The following is a 16438-nucleotide window of genomic DNA, read 5'->3' on the forward strand; positions in this document are numbered from 1 at the left end:
TATATATATACCAGAAAATGTGAAGGGCAGCTTCCCGCAGTCCCATATTTTGAGAGCTGACTGAGTCAAAAAGGAACTTCAAACCTTCAGGCCATTGGTTGTTACCATCCTCATCTAAAAGTAAAGAAATCCAGGCATAAAGTGTGTAAGTCAGAACTTCAAATCATTAAGGGCGAATCCTTTCATTATAAGCCTCATTCAAAATATAGTAGTAGAAAATGTCATTTGCTCTATATTAAAAAAAACTTCTAACACAATTAGGTTCTTTAACCTAAAAATGATATAATAATCTTATAAAAAGCAATTGTTTATATTTGGGTTACATAGCACAAGTATTAAAAGGGGTCACTTCTAAGGAGTGGGATTTGGAGAAAAGGCATCACTGTGACTATTTGATTGGTTGAACCTTTGTATATATATACTATTGCTATTAAAGAGTTTAAAAAGTAGGCAAAGCTAACATATGGTAACAAGGTCTTGAAACCAAAATAATTATTACTTTCAAACTGTAGATGATATAGGAGTGGGAATCCCAGTACCCAGAGCAGGGTGCTCACGCTTTCCAGTTTTAAGTGATATCAGATTTTATCAATGTATTTACTTTTAAACAAGATTTTAAAATACAAAATTTTTGTGCTACTTTGTAATAAAAATGAGCAACCACAAAAATATACTGCATTAGTTAACTCACCATTTATTTATACCCGTACAAAAAATGTAGAGTTGTAGAAACTGCAACTGCACTTTTTCTTGTTAAAAATTTCCCTCCATTATTTGCTGACTTTCTGAAATGAGTGCTACTTAGTGAGATTAAGAAAAATACCCTTCACCTATCTCTTTAACATAAAAATGTTGCTTTGAGCAGTAATAAAATAGCTGCTTAAAAGAAAATACCTATGGCCCTGGCTGCGTAGCTCAGTTGGTTAAGAGCGTCATCCCGATACACCAAGGTTGCAGGTTCAGTCACTGGTCAGGCACATACAAGAGTCAACCAATGAATGCATAAATAAGTGGAACAATGAACTTATTTCTTTCTCTCAAACTAATAAAAGAAAAACTTTTTAAATATATTTTTTTATTGATTTTGAAAGGGAGAGGGAGAGAGAAATAGAAACATCAATAATGAGAATCATTGATCCGCTGTCTCCTACAACCCAGGCATGTGCCCTGACCTGGAATCGAATGGTTAACTTCCTGGTCCATAGGTCGACGCTCAACCACTGAACCACACTGGCCTGGCAATAAATGAAAAAAATTTAAAATACTATGAAGAGAACACCTTGAAACATTTTGAAAATGTTTCTATTATCAAGTGATTGAGTTAAAAAATAATGTCACCTATAAAAACTCTTATCTGTACAGTTAAAATTTTTAAAAATAAGCCTTAGCTCAGTGGTTAGAGTGTCCACCCTTAGACCGAAGGGTCTCAGGTTCGATTCTAGTCAAGGGCATGTACCCCAGATGCAGGCTCAATACCTGGCCCTGGTCACAGCACGGATGGCAGGCAACCTATTGATGCCCCCCCCCCCCCCCGCCCCCAAGTCCCTTCCACTCTCTCTAAATATTAATTGGAAAAAAATCTTCGGGTGAGGATCAATAAAAAAAAAATAATAAAATTTTAAAATAGGATTTCCTAAGCTTTTTTAAAAATTCAAAATTAACAGTTTCATCCTGATCAGTGTGGCTCAGTTGGTTGGAGAGTTGTCCCATGCACTGAAGGGTTTTGGGTTTGATTCCGGTTGGGCACATATGGGAGGCAACTGACTTATGTTCCTCTCTCTCTAAAATCAATAAAAATACATACTAAAAATATTGTTTCAGCCCTAGTCGGTTTGGCTCAGTGGCTAGAGCATCAGCCTGCAGACTGAAGGGTCCTGGGTTCAATTCCAGTCAAGGGCATGTACCTTGGTTGCAGGCTCCTCCCTGGCCCGAGCACATATAGGAGGCAACCAATCAATGTGTTTCTCTCACATTGATAGTTCTGTCTTTCCCTCTCTTTAAAAATCAATGGAAAAATATCCTTGGGTGAGGATTAAAAAAAAAATTGTTTCAGTGGGTTTTGAATGATTTTAGTAGTTGATATTAAGGAATTGGTTATGGTTGTTTTTTTTACTAGCACAACCAACAATGTTCTCCCACTTAGCCCTTATCATAGTGAGATATCCTTTCAACCTTTGAAAATGTCACTTAAATGAATTAAGTTTAAAATTACATTTAAGGATCTGTCAAAAAAAATAACAAATATTCAAGTAATTTATTAATATTTTCAGAGTGACCAAAAAGTCTTGACTGTTGATAAAAAGCAATTTTAGATGTTTTTCTTTTATCTCATCCTTTAAAAATACTTTTGGGTATTTTATCATGTAAATAGTATAATAGCACATAATTTAGAAATACAGCCGAGACCGGTTTGGCTCAGTGGATAGAGCGTCGGCCTGCGGACTCAGGGGTCCCAGGTTCGATTCCGGTCAGGGGCATGTGCCTTGGTTGCGGGCCCGTCCCCAGAGGGAGGTGTGCAAGAGGCAGCTGATCGATGTTTCTCTCTCATCGATGTTTCTGACTCTCTATCCCTCTCTCTTCCTCTCTGTAAAAAATCAATAAAATATATTAAAAAAAAAAAAAAAGAAAAGAAATACACAAATATAATAGCAAAAGCACCTGGATTCCACTAATTTCTTCTTGTATTGGCAAGTCTATAAAGTAGGCTATAAGTCAGCCTATGCTTTCAAAACTGTACAGATTAAGGGGGAATAAAACCAACAATTTTCCCCTAACCGGTTTGGCTCAATGGATAGAGCATCGGCTTGTGGATTAAAGGGTCCCAGGTTCGATTCCCGTCAAGGGCATGTACCTTGGTTGCAGGCACATCCCCAGTAGGGGGTGTGCAGGAGACAGCTGATCGATGTTTCTCTCTCATTGATGTTTCTAACTCTCTATCCCTCTCTCTTCCTCACTGTAAAAAGTCAATTAAAATATATTAAAAAAAACAACCACCACCAAAACCAACAATTTTCAAGCTAACTAAAATACTAATTCTACACATGATAAACACCAATGGTATGACTCCATTTCACAAACATCTATCATTTTGGCCCTAAATGCAGAATCCATAATCACTCTCATTTTGAACAGAATAAATGATACTCAGGTTCTTGTGAATTTTCCTCTACAGATTCCACTTAAAAAGGAAAAAAAGAATATAACACTTGATCCTTGAACAATGTAGTAGTGAGGGCGGTTTAGGGGTACCGACCCCAACAGAAAATCAATTAACTTTTGACTCCCCCCAATTTGTCTCTCAGTATCCACTGGGGATTGATCTTAGGACCTGTGTCAGGTAACAAAATTCAGGGATGCTCAAGTCTATTACATAAGATGGTATAGAACAATGCATACAGTCAACCCACCGTATCCAGACTCCCAACAGCAAATTGCAAAAACAAAACAAACAAACAAACAAAACCCCATATAAGTGGACCCATGCAATTCAAACCCATGTTACTCAATGTCAACTGTGTTTTTTCTTTTATAACATAACTTGAGACCTGGTGCATGAATTCGTGCACGGGTGGGGTCCCTTGGCCTAGCAGGCAATCGGGGCTGATCAGAGCCGTCACGCCCAGTCCTGATCGGGCCTATTGGGGCCAGTGGGAGGGACTGCGGGAGGTTGGCTGTGGGAGCGCACTGACCACCAGGGGGCAGCTCCTACGTTGAGTGTCTGTCCCCTGGTGGTCAGTGCGCGTTATAGCGACTGGTCATTCGGTTGTTCGGTCACTTAGGCTTTTATATATATAGATAATAATAAATGCATTTGCATACAAACCTATTAAATTTCTGGCCAACTCTGCAGCAATATCACAAATTTTCTTCCTCATGCTAGACTGTGTTTCCATTTGAATAATCATTAGTAGTTCACTCTTGATGGCAGTCTGGACATCAGAAGGAAGAGTTGGGTAGACTTCATCAAATGCAGAGGACAAAAGACGTCTTAGGAGAACAGCAGCCATTTGTCTAGCCTATAAATAGATAACATTGTTAATAACTTAGTGTCTTCCTAAAGGAAAAATTTCCAACAAACTAGATTCCCTCTGCCATTTATGTATTTCACTACTCTATTTTAATCCTCACCCAAGGATATTTTTTCCATTGATTTTTAGAGAAGATAGAGTGGAAGCGGGGAGGACTGGGTGAGAGAGATGGAAGGAAGGAGGGGAAGAGAGAAACATCCATATGAGAGAGACACATTGATTGGTTGCCTCCCACACACACCTGACAGGGGGTGGGGGTTGGGATGGGGTGTGTGTGCAACCAAGGTATATGCCCTTGACCAGGAATTGAACCTGTAACCCTTTTTCCTGGGGCTGATGCTCTAACCACCGAGAAAAACTGGCCAGGGCTCATGACTCTTTATACAATTCATTCCAAAAGCATTTTATTAGATTTTGTAAAAAATACATGAAAGTATTTCTAATCACATTAGCCTACTATATAAGAAAATACCACCCAAAAGTATTTTTGTTTATAGCTGAGTAAAAGACCTGAACATAAACCTGTTTAAAATTCCTATTTTTAATACACTCTTTGGGGGAGAAAAACAGATCTTAATAAAAACTGTATTTCCTATTTCTCTATTTGGCACTCACTCTAGTATCCAAAGTGCATCTTCCACATAATCACATACTCCCATCCTGGCCTATCTTGTTATATTACTGACTTTTCATTAACCTCTTTAGATAAAATGCTATCAAATCTATTTATGTCTATGCTTTATTCATGCAAACAAATATTTTAAGTTCCCAACTCCAAAAAAAATGATAATCAATCTCAATGTGCATATTCTTATCCCATTTTCAAACCTGAAGAATTTATTTAAGTTTGGTGTTTCCTGTATAATATTCCTTTAGATTATCAAAGATTATCAAAAGTTGACACAAACACCATTCTAAAATTTGATACTAAACCCATAAACCAAATTATACATGTTCTTTTTCTTTTTTGGGCTACAGCTATTCTTTATCAAATTACTTTGGGACTATGATCAACAAAAAGCGTTAAGCTATACAAATAAAATTTGCCAATTTTTTTCACCATTTACTTTTCACTGAGAAATCTTTTCATCTGAACTACTTATAACAGATAGCAAACTTACTAAAACATTTGTACTCTAGCCCTAGGCTGGTTTGGCTCAGTTGATAGAGTGTCGGCCTATGGACTGATGGGTCCCGGGTTCGATTTTGGTCAAGGGCACATGCCCAGGTTGCAGACTCAATTCCCAGTGGGGTGGGGGTGGGGGGATGTGCAGGAGGCAGCCAATCAATGATTCTCTCTCATTTCTATTTCTCTTTGTCCCTCTCCCTTCCTCTCTAAAATCAATAAAAAGAAAAAATCTGTTACAGTCTCCCATTAGACCATGATTAAAAAAAAAATACTTTATATGCTAGCCCTAGCCAGTTTGGCTCATTGGATAGAGTGTCAGCCCGCAGACTGAAAGGTCCTGGGTTTGATTTCTGTCAAGGGCACATACTTCAGTTGCAGGCTCGATCCCTGGCCCTAGTTGGGGCACTGCAGGAGGCAACTATTCCATGTGTCTCTCTCACATGGATGTTTCTCTCTGTCTCTCCCTATTCCTTACACACTTTCTAAAAATCAATGGTATAAATATAGCCTTGGATAAGGATTAACAACAAAAATTCAAAGTGGTTAAAATTCCTATAAAAGTGGCTAAAATATTTCTATTCCCACACATATACTGTAAACAATGAAGCCACAATAAAAATGCTGAGGCCAGTTCACAATCATCTAATTCCTAAGTCAAATCAAGATTTAAATGGGTTTCAATATAGGTATTTTTTAAAATCTTCACCTGAGGATTGTTTCTATTGATTTTTAGAGAAAGAGGAAGGGAGAAACATGGATGTAAGAGAGAAACAGATCAGTTGCCTCCCACATGTGCCCAGACTGGGGATCAAACCCACAACCTTTTGGTGTAGGGGATGATGCTCCAATCAATTGAGCCACCTGACCAAAGCTCAATATGGGTTTTTAAAAGTAAAATTCAACAATTTTTATATTATTCTGTTTTAAAATTTGTTTTGTAGCTGTGCATCCTCCCTGTGGGAAGCGTGCTCTGGCCTTTCCCCTCCCCTCCTTCTTCTTCCCAGGTGTCCTAACCTTTGCCTTTCTTTCCCCTAAGCTCCAAGGGCACTTCTTTTGTTTCTGTAATGTTTCTTGAGCCTACACAGCCCACATGGCTCACTTCTACTACCTCTGTAACTTTTCAAATAAATTTTCTCTTATAATTTGAAAAAATAATTGTCTTGTAGCTAACTTGCATCTATCTTCAAGAATTAAAATAGCCAACTTTTTGGAGACTTAAATTTATTGTTCATATTTGACAATCATTTTGAATTAAAGAATAGATATATGTTTTCTCGATTTGGGTATTTTAATGCTTTTTCCAAAATAAACAGGATATTCAAGTCACATTCAATGTTATACACAGATATTACTTTTGGGAAGAAAGAAATTAGCTATAAATTCATAGAAAACCAGGAAAAACTATAAATTTGATTTGGTAACTAGTTAATCTGCTAAAAGCCATGATTTTAAAAGGACTCTACAAAATGTCCTTTATTCTCCAAACATTTTTATAGTAGATATTTCTCTCCATTTAGAGATAGCTATAAGGATAACATTTTAAAAGAGATAAAAAGTATTTTTTTTCAGAATATTTAGCAACACATTAAAATACTGAAAGAATTAAATTTCTTCCTTTAAAATGAACTGTCTTGAGCTAGAAAATTTTTTATAACCACAGAAATCACTTATATTTAATAATTTTAATGTAATTATTTTTAAAATATTAACTTCTAAATATCCTGGACACATCATTTGACATGGGGGATACATCATCGTCATTTTTAATACGAGCACTTAAAAATTTTTTAAATTCCAAAATAGCTTCTAGCAAATAAGTTCAAAGTTCTGATAATGTCTACACAGTAACAGTAGTCCTCACTATCCACTTTGACCACCATCTAACACCCAACTTAACTTATAAGAATATATTCTCGCCCTAGCTGGTTTTGCTCAGTGGTTAGAACATCGACCTGTGGACTGAAGGGTCCCTGGTTTGATTCCGGTCAAGGGCACATGCCTGGTTGGCAGGCTCAATCCCCAGTAGGGGGCGTGCAGGAGGCAGCCAATCAGTGATTTTCTCTCATTATTGATGTCTCCGTCTTGCCCTCTCCCTTTTTCTCTGAAATAATAATAATAATAACAACAACAACAACAACAACAAAGAATATATTCTCAAATATGACAGTACCTCCTCAGCAGCTGTAGTATTTCTGATGGCCTGTAAGAGGAATGTGATCTTTGACTGGCCTGGGATATTCTCATAGGTTTCCTACATGAAAAAGAAAGACATGAAAGGTTAGAATATAGTTAGAAAACATCCTGAGTACACCAGAAAAAAGAAATGAAGGCTGGGAAAGATACATGCATGCGAAGTCATATAATCTAGGCCTGGTGTTAAAATTTCCTCCTATACCATAAAATATACTTCAGATAGGTTAGGGAAAAAAAGATGTTCAAAGAGTTACTTATTAAATTCCTTTCTACCATTATCTCTTAAGATTTTTTTGACGCACTTTTGATCCCCTGATTAACAAAACTCAAGGCCTATGAAGGTATTAAGTGTGACTTGAGCTACCATGCTGCAAAGTAAGTACTCACTATCTCCTAGATCATGGAAAACTGCTTATCTTGTCAACATTTTTAGATCAGAAGATATGGAACTGGTCCAAGTGAGCACTACTTTCATATGAAGCAAGTCAGAAAAAGGGAAAATGTTCAAATTCTTTATGCTACCTTTTTTTTCAAGCAAGGATTATACTAAAACCATATTATACACAAAAAATACATATAGTCAGAAGAAATTTGGCCAGGAGATTTTATTAGATTTTTGAAATCTAGGTTTTGAGACTAAGGACACTTCTCTCCTTTTCTATTAATAATGTCAAATGAGAGCAAATTGGTTAACAATAAAAACTAAGTTGACACCAAAAGACAGATGGTCAGAGTGGATCAAAACACAAGACCTAAGTATATAATGTCTACAAAATTAAGTGAAAGTATTATAATGTCTACAAAATTAAGTGAAAGTATTATCCATGTGCACGTATAAAAATTCTAACAATAGCAGTCTTTTACTATGGAAAATAAATCATTAATTTAAGTACACTTTGAATTGCTTTCCCCAAGGAACCCCTTTAAACTGATCGACTAGAATTGGCAATAAGTAAGTATAGATAGTCCATTCTCATATATCCACTTCAAGGGTATAATGTAGATAACATGTTAATTTTGTAGCAGTCTAAGTTCAAAGAGCTTGCCTGCTGTCTACTAGCTACCACCCCATAAAATTTACCTGGTTTCTCTGGACAGAAGTGATAAGGACAAAAAAGAGAAAACAGGGTTTCTGAATCCATATCTACGTTACACTTTGATTGCTCCATGGCATCCTGGAGATACTGACATATCCTAGCCTACATAATAAAATGCTAATATGCAAATTGACCAAACAGCGGAACGACCGGTTACTACGATGTGCACTGACCACCAAGGGGCAGACGCTCAACGCAGGAGCTGCCCCCTGATGGTCAGTGTGCTCCCACAGGGGGAGCGCTGCTCAGCCAGAAGCTGGGCTCACAGCTGGTGAGCGCAGCAGTGGTGGGAGCCTCTCCCGCCTCTGCAGCAGCGCTAAGGATGTCCCCTGAGGGCTCCTGGAAGGCGAGAGGGCACAGGCCAGGCTGAGGGACCCCCGAGTGTATGAATCTTGTGCACCGGGCCTCTAGTAAGGAAATAAGGCTCAGAAATGAAATGACTTGCCCAAAGTAGACCTTGGTCTTCTGAGGCTAACTGCACTCAAAATCTCCTTGGCACTAAATGCTCTCTGGGTTTCACCCTTGGGGGATGACTCCACCAAACAACCAGTTCTATTTATACAGCACTACATAGTTTTCAAATTTCTCAAACATTATCTCAATCTAGGGAAGAACAAATTTGGTAGAAAGAATTCAAAATCTTCTGATAACCTCACGTTTCTCTCAAGTATACAAGCACATAGAACATAACAATGCTGAAAACTGTAGCACAAAGCAATCACAACTGAGAGAAAATGGCTTGAATTTATTTACCCAGAAATGATGTAATTTATGTAAAAATATTCAAAAGATTGCAAAAATAGATATACTTTGAGATTTTTCACTTAATCTTTATCAAAGCAACTCAAAAACCAATATAGCCTTTTCATTTATACATAATCTCTCACAGTACACTAAAAATATCTTTTTATTCCTTGTATCTTGGCTGAGCCCCTGGTGTACTGTAGATGCTATAAATGTTTAACCATTAAATCTCCAATGGCTAAATCAAGTTTTGGCAAAAAAAAAAAAAAAAAAAAAAAAAGGTCTTTATTAGTATATCACTCTCAGAAATCCTGTTAAAGAGTAATATGCAAATTAACCGTCACTCCATCACAAAGATGGCAGCACCCATAGCCACAAGATGGCGGCGCCCAGTCCCCTCAGCCCCGCCGCTGGAGTGTCTGGGCCTGTCAGCCTGGCCGGGGGTTGCGGGGATGAAGCGGTGAGGCTGGATCTGCCGCCGGAGGGGGCGGATCCAGCCTTGGCACACCGTCGCTGCTGGAGTGTCCAGGCCTGTCACTGACAGAGCCGGGACAGCAGGGCATGGGGGCTTCTTTCGCAGGGCGGAGGCGGGGAAGCCCCCAGGCCAGGCAGACGGAGCCGGGACAGCAGGGCATGGGGGTTCCTTAGCGCAGCAGTGGCGGGGAAGCCCCCAGACATGGCAGACAGAGCCCAGACAGCAGGGCTTGGGGGCTTCCTTTGCTTGGCGACTAAGCCCCCAGGCCCAGCAGAGAGCGGACAGCAGGGTATGGGGGCTTTGTCTCCATGGCTGCGGCGAAGCCCCCAAGCCCCGCAGAGAGCAGAGAACCACGGGGAGCGAGCCTAAGCGATCAGTAGGACATCCCCCTGACAGCTCCTGGATTGGAGAGGGTGAAGGTTGGGCTGAGGGACCCCCGTGCACGAATTTCGTGCACCGGGCCTCTAGTTTTCATTATAAATTAGAAATCAAGGAGGAACAGTTTAGCATGAGTGACACCTGACTCCTGAGAGGTTTCTCCCATTTGATCTGTTCCACTGTAGCATTTCAGATATAGTATTACAAAACATGGGTCAGGAAAATAGTTTGAAAAGGATAATAGTTTGATAAAAAGAAAATAGCTTTAAAATCTGGTGTAACTTTGTCGTCTTGGTTGGGTGGCTCAGTTGGTTGGAGCATCATCCCGTACACCAAAATATGGTGGCTTGATTCCCAGTCATGGCATGTACCCAGGTTTTGGGTTTGATCCCTGTTCAGGGTGCATTCGAGAAGCAACTGATTGATATTTCTGTCTCACATCAATGTTTCTCTCTCTCTCTCAAATAAAAACAATTTTTAAAAAGTGCCCTCAGGGGAGGCTTTAAAAAATTATTTTAAAATCCCATATAATAAAAGGCTAATATGCCAATCAACTGAATGGCAGAACGACTGGTTGCTACGACACACGCTGACCACCAGGGGGCAGACACTCAATGCAGGAGCTGCTCCCTGGTGGTCAGTGCGCTCCCACAGGGGGAGCGCCGCTCAGCCAGAAGCCAGGCTCACAGCTGGCAAGTGCAGCGGTGGTGGTGGGAGCCTCTCCTGCCTCCACTACAGGCAGGTGGTAAGGAGCGAGTGAGGGGTCCTGGACTGTGAGAGCCCTAGACTGCAAGAGGGATGTCTGACTGCTGGCTTAGGCCCAATCCCCTAGTAAGTAAGTAAGTAAGTAAATAAATAAATAAAAACTTTTTCTTAGTCTAAACAGGCCAAGTCCCACAAAGGCAGGTATGGTATCTTTTCCTCTTTGTATTCCTAGAACCTAGCACATTAGAGTATGAAGAATATTTCTAAGCAAATATAAAGAAAACTTCTAGGACTATTCCTAGCACTAGCCCAGGCAAATTCAATGAATGTCACCAGTGTCGTGGCAAATGAAATTTCAATTCCATTTGTTCTACATGCACAATCGCACAATATAAGGGAATTTTACCTCCCACCTTTCCTGCCCACAAAGGAGAAATGCTAACATACTTATCTCACTCATTCCATAAATATTTAGAGAGCCTATCTTGTGAATGGATACATAAGAGACAACTTTTACCCAGTAAACACCTGGGTTCCTCAAAAATCAGATGTAGTTTTCAATGCTACCCTCCTTCAATTCAAATCAATATTGCCCTCCTTCAATTTAAAGTTCTATATTAGAATCAATGAGGTATAAAGTCAATGGGAAAAATTAATTAGCCCTGGCCAGGTAGCTCAGTTCGTTGGAGCATCATCCCGCACCCCAAAAGGTTGTGGGTTCAATTCCCAGTCAGGGCACATACTTAGGTTATGGGTTTGACCCCAGTTGGGGCGCATATGGGAGGAAACCGATTAGTTTTTCTCTCTCTCTCTCTCTTTCAAAAATCAATTAAAAAAAATCCTCAGGTGAGGATTTAAAAAATTAATAAAAATATACAATCTATGCATATGATTGATAAAATACTTATTTCATATAAAAATGTCATCATGGCCCTAGCTGGTTTGGCTCAGTGGATAGTGTTGGCCTATGGACTGAAGGATCCTGCGTTCTGCTCAAGGGCACATATCTTGGTGGCAAGCTCAATCCCAGCCCTGGCACATATGAGAGGCAACCAATCAATGTACCTCTTCTCACGTCGATGTTTTTCTCTCTCTCCCCTCACCCGCCTCCACTCTCTGTAAAAATCAATGGAAAAAATGTCATCGGATGAGGATTGATAACAACAAAAAAAACGTCATCATGGATAGTTAACTCTGGATTACCTGTCAATTATTTATTCAATTGTTCATTCATATTAATTATATTTTGAAACAAGGACATTTAAATCATTTCTTCAAATAGTGTAAACATATTTTTGTAAAGTAAAAGAGAAAAATCCTTGAAGATTTTTAAATAGAAGATATAGAGCCTATCAAATGATTTATACAATGAAAAAAACTTAAACTTTTTAAAGTTTTGAAGTTCTTCAATGATTTAAATAATTACAATAAAAGAATCTTTTACTGTACTTAACTTCCTATTTGAATATAAAAAAAGTCACCTTAGTCAACAGTTTGGTATTTATGTGTCAACTAAGTATTTTTATTTTGATTGAGTAAATTACAAAGATATTTCCTGAGACCTGGCCAAGCCCTTAGTTAAAAAAAAAAAAAATTCTGTATTTGTTGTATCAGGCTGTGATAAAGGGCTCATTTTATAACGCAAAAAAAGGGTATTGGGTATCATTATGTGCAGATATTTCTTTTTTCAAATAATATTTTGCTTTCATTACAGATTAGCATGTTACTAAGTTATATGGTACCAAGGAGCTGCCCCTCTAACACTTACTTTTTTCTATGTCAAATGAAGAAAATCCTGTATTATAATATTTTACACATACTAAAAAAGTAAAAATATATTATTTGAATGTTTTCACTAGGAATAAAGAGACTAACAGTACTTATTTTCAATTGTTCTATATGAGAAAATTTACTGAGTGCTGCTAACTATCCCCAAAGTGATGGAAGTGATAAAAAATTTACAACAGGCACCAACTGGAATTCAAGCTGAACCAGACACATATTTTTGTTCTACAGAAGAGAGATTCCCCGCTAGGCTTGACAATAGAGACTTAAGCAACTAGAAGGAAGAGACAGAATTAAATTAGCTTACTAATTACAATGCTGTTCTGCTTTGCAACACATGGAAATTTCTATTATGGGTTGGGATTAAGAACTTATTTCTGTGAAAAATTACTTCTAGAGTTAGCAGAAAGCATTACAATGTTTTAACAGGCATTGTCACAAGAGTACAAGTTGATGCAACTAATAAATGCATATTACTTTTAAGGACAAATACTTTTAAGTATTCTACAAATAAACCTAGCAAAGTCTGAAAAGATAGGGATACATTTACTTCTACGTACAGCACTGTTTTCAAGAGCAGGACACTGGAAATCTCAATGTTCATTCACAGAGGACTGGTTGCATAAATAATACATCCATAGGATGGAATTCCTCATAGCTGCTTTAACAAAATCTCTTATGTGACAATGTGAAATACACTGAGTGAAATATTCAAGCTGCACAATAATGTGTATTAAAAGCCCATTCATGCAAAAATGAACATATACATACTAGTAAAGCTCTTTCAGGGGTGATTCACAAGACACTTAAAAGTGGTTACCTTTAGAGAATGAGAAGAAACTATTTGCACCACTTGAAATTTTACCCTGAACAGGTATTCAAATGTATAATAAATAAGTCAAAAGTCATCAGGATAAAGTTATTAGTTGCTTAAAGAACTGAACTGTCAATGTATTTACTTTGCTAATTATAAAAGCACTAAGTGGCCTGGCCGGTGTTGCTCAGTGGTTGAGCATCCGCCTAGGAACCAGGAGGGTGAGGTTAGATTGCTGACAGGGCACATGCCGGGTTGCAGGCTTAATCCCCAGTAGGGGGTATGCAAGAGGCAACTGATTGATGATTCTCTCTTATCACTGAAGTTTCTCTCTCTGAAATCAATTAAAAAAACACACACACATTATTTAAAAACCACTAAGTGTAACCAGCATTCTTAAATCTATTAAAAATCTATTAACAACACTGATTTTAAAGACAACTATAAATCTTGTGAGTCCACAGGACCTGTCCCCCCGATTTCACTAGCTATATGTAATATGTTTATTGACTCTGTAAAAAGATCTGGCTGAACATCCTTCACTGCATCATTGAAATCTTCAATCACAAGGTGGCAAAGAACTCCGTATATAACCAAGTTTGAAGATAGCTTCTGATAATGCACTTAAAAGAACGTTTCTGCCCTTCCCTTGAAGGGTCTCAAATCAATTGTGGTCTCAACACTGACAGTTTACCACCAGTCTTACATTGAACCAAGGGTGTCTTACTGCTACTTTGTAAATGAACTTGCAATACTGTCTTTTGAAACTATTATCACAGCTCCACATTTCGGAGGCCAGGAGCTGGAGGTAGTTTAAAAAAAAAAATGAATGATTCAGGTTAGATTTAATGAAAATGCAAGACTTAAAACCTATGGCACTGGCCCAGTGAAACAACGGGAGTCCCGGGACATCCCATTTAACGTTATGAGACCACCAATCTCTAGAGATCAAAGACTTCTCCGAAGGAAGAGCGAAGTAAGGTGGAAGCTGCTTAGAAGGAAACCAACCCTAAAGGTAACTTCACAAGACCTTGGGAGAGGTGGGAAACCCAGCTTCTGATACTAGGAACTAGAAGAGAGAAAGAGGGCTACGTGGACATAAGTGGAAAGAAGGCAAAAGGGCTAGACGTACATCTCAAAAGCAGAGGCTGGGAATAGAGGGGCAGATGGTAGCTCAGAGTGAGGGGGCAGCAGAGAAGCAGAGGTGATGGGTCAGGTAGCAGCCAGGGTTTGGGAGACCAAAAAGGTCGGGCTGGGTGGATACCATGGAGAAGAGCGAGGGAGGTTCCCACTGGGAGAAAGCGGGAAAGGGGTGAGGGGAACCCCGGGGTCCGCCCCACACCCCTCATCCCTCCCCGCCGCCCGGCTTCCCCATCTGGGCGGGGGCAGTGTGTCAGGAGCGGCCGCACGTGTGTGCGAGGGGCGGCGGGAGGACACCGGCGCCGGGCCCCGCGGCTGCAAGAGTCGGGAGGGCCCCGGGCACCCCCGGGGGCCGTGCGCCGCCTCCCACGTGGGCTGAGCTGCCGCCGCCCGCCGGCCCGGCCTGCGCCGCCGCGGCTGAGCGGCCGAGGCCCGGTGTGGCGGTGTCGCGGGGAGGATCGGCGCGCCGGCCGGGGCAAGGCGTCTGGGCGACGAGCGCGCTTACCTCTGCCTGTTTCCGGACCACATTGTCGGGGCTGAGCAGGTTTCCCAGGAGCAGGTAGAACTGTTGCTGCTCCGCCGCGGCCGCCGCCATTGCGCTAGGCGTGAGAGAGAGAAGGAGGGAGGGGAGACAGGAGCCGTGAGGCGCGCTGGCGGGCCGGCGGGAGGGGCGGGGGGCGGGCCCAGCGCGGGGACCGGCACCAGCTGTGCGCGCGGGACTAGCTGGGCCGGGCGGGAAAGGGCGGGGCAAAGGAGAAAGGGGAGGATGGGGTGGGGCCTGGCGACCTCTCACCCCGCCGCGGCCGCGGGCGTCGGCGCCTCATTGGCCCTGGGCGCGAGGGGCGGGGCCGAAGCCGCCTCCTCGGGAGCCACGCCGATTGGCCACGCACCCTGCGGTGCCGTCACTGGCGGCGCGTGGCGTGCCGCTGGGTTAGGAGTGGGTCAGGCTGGTCGGGACTTAGCAACTTGACTGGGGCCCTGGCGGCGTCGCGGGGGAGGCGGGAGGAGCCAGCCGGCGGGCCTGGCCGCGGCGAGGGGCTCGAGGCCCGGCCGGGGAGGAGGGGCCAGCTCAGAGCGCGGGAGATTTCGGCGCCGCTGGCTGGCCGGCCCCCATCCCCGCAGCCCCAGGAGCGCCCCCAGCTCCTGCGATCCCAAACCCCCACTCCCTAGGGAGAGAGCTCCTTTGAAACCCCATTTCCCACTAAATTCCACATCCATTCTCCCCCGACCGACCCTCTCCATCTGTCAGACCCTCTTGGCCGCCCCTTCACGCAGCCTGCGCTCCTCGTGACTCACGCCCTGGGCTGGCCCGGAAGAGGGGTTCCTCAGCCCTGGGCTCTCCCGCCAGGCCTCGCCCCGGCCCTCGGCGGTCCCGGCAGCCTCTGTAGCACACACGCCTCCACTCCTCCCCACCCCAGGATCCGTGACGATTTCCTTGAATCCCGGGCTTGGGGGTCCTGCTCTTTGGTGGCGAGAAGTTGAGCAGCACCCGTTTGTAGGGTTGATCTCTCGTGTCGATTGATTCCCACAGGTACTGGGGGGGCTCAGAGACCTTATTTAAAGTGGCAGCACGCTAAGGCATAGGTAATACCCCCAATCTCCCTTTGCTACAGGAACTGCCAAAAAGCAACGTGGAAATCAAAGGGCACCTCTGTTGAGCTCCCACTCTGCCCACTGCGTTGGGCTAAGGTTGACTGGAAAAAAAGAACACAATTCATTTTTGCTTCAAGAGGACACCACATGTCTGATGAGATGACACGTTGGTTGAGGTAGAGAGCACTCCACCTCTGGCAGTCCATAGTATTTAATTTAGGAAATTCAATTCCTGTTGGCTATTTTGCTGAAGTTCTGCTCTTCGGAAGTCGACTTAAAACATTTGCCTTGCCCTAACCGGTTTGGCTCGGTGGATGGGTAGAGAGCGGCGGCCTGCAGAGGGAAGAGCGTCCAGGG

At 41.9% G+C, this 16438-nt stretch overlaps 1 protein-coding gene across 1 annotated transcript in view; it reads right to left on the reverse strand.

The window, feature by feature from the left end:
• The window catches only part of IPO5 (importin 5), a 56051-nt gene extending 40883 nt beyond the window's left edge, over nt 1–15168 (reverse strand). Inside the window, exons 1-4 of the mRNA XM_079778856.1 lie at nt 14994–15168; nt 7328–7408; nt 3824–4016; nt 12–114 (exon numbers count right to left, since the gene is read on the reverse strand). Of these exons, the coding sequence (XP_079634982.1) occupies nt 12–114; nt 3824–4016; nt 7328–7408; nt 14994–15083 (467 nt within the window). The 5' untranslated portion in view covers nt 15084–15168. The remainder of the gene's footprint in view (nt 1–11; nt 115–3823; nt 4017–7327; nt 7409–14993) is intronic.
• Nucleotides 15169–16438: the final 1270 nt, after the last annotated feature.

The sequence above is a fragment of the Cnephaeus nilssonii genome (assembly GCF_951640355.1).
Source record: "Cnephaeus nilssonii genome assembly, chromosome: 8".
Taxonomy (NCBI): domain Eukaryota; kingdom Metazoa; phylum Chordata; class Mammalia; order Chiroptera; family Vespertilionidae; genus Cnephaeus; species Cnephaeus nilssonii.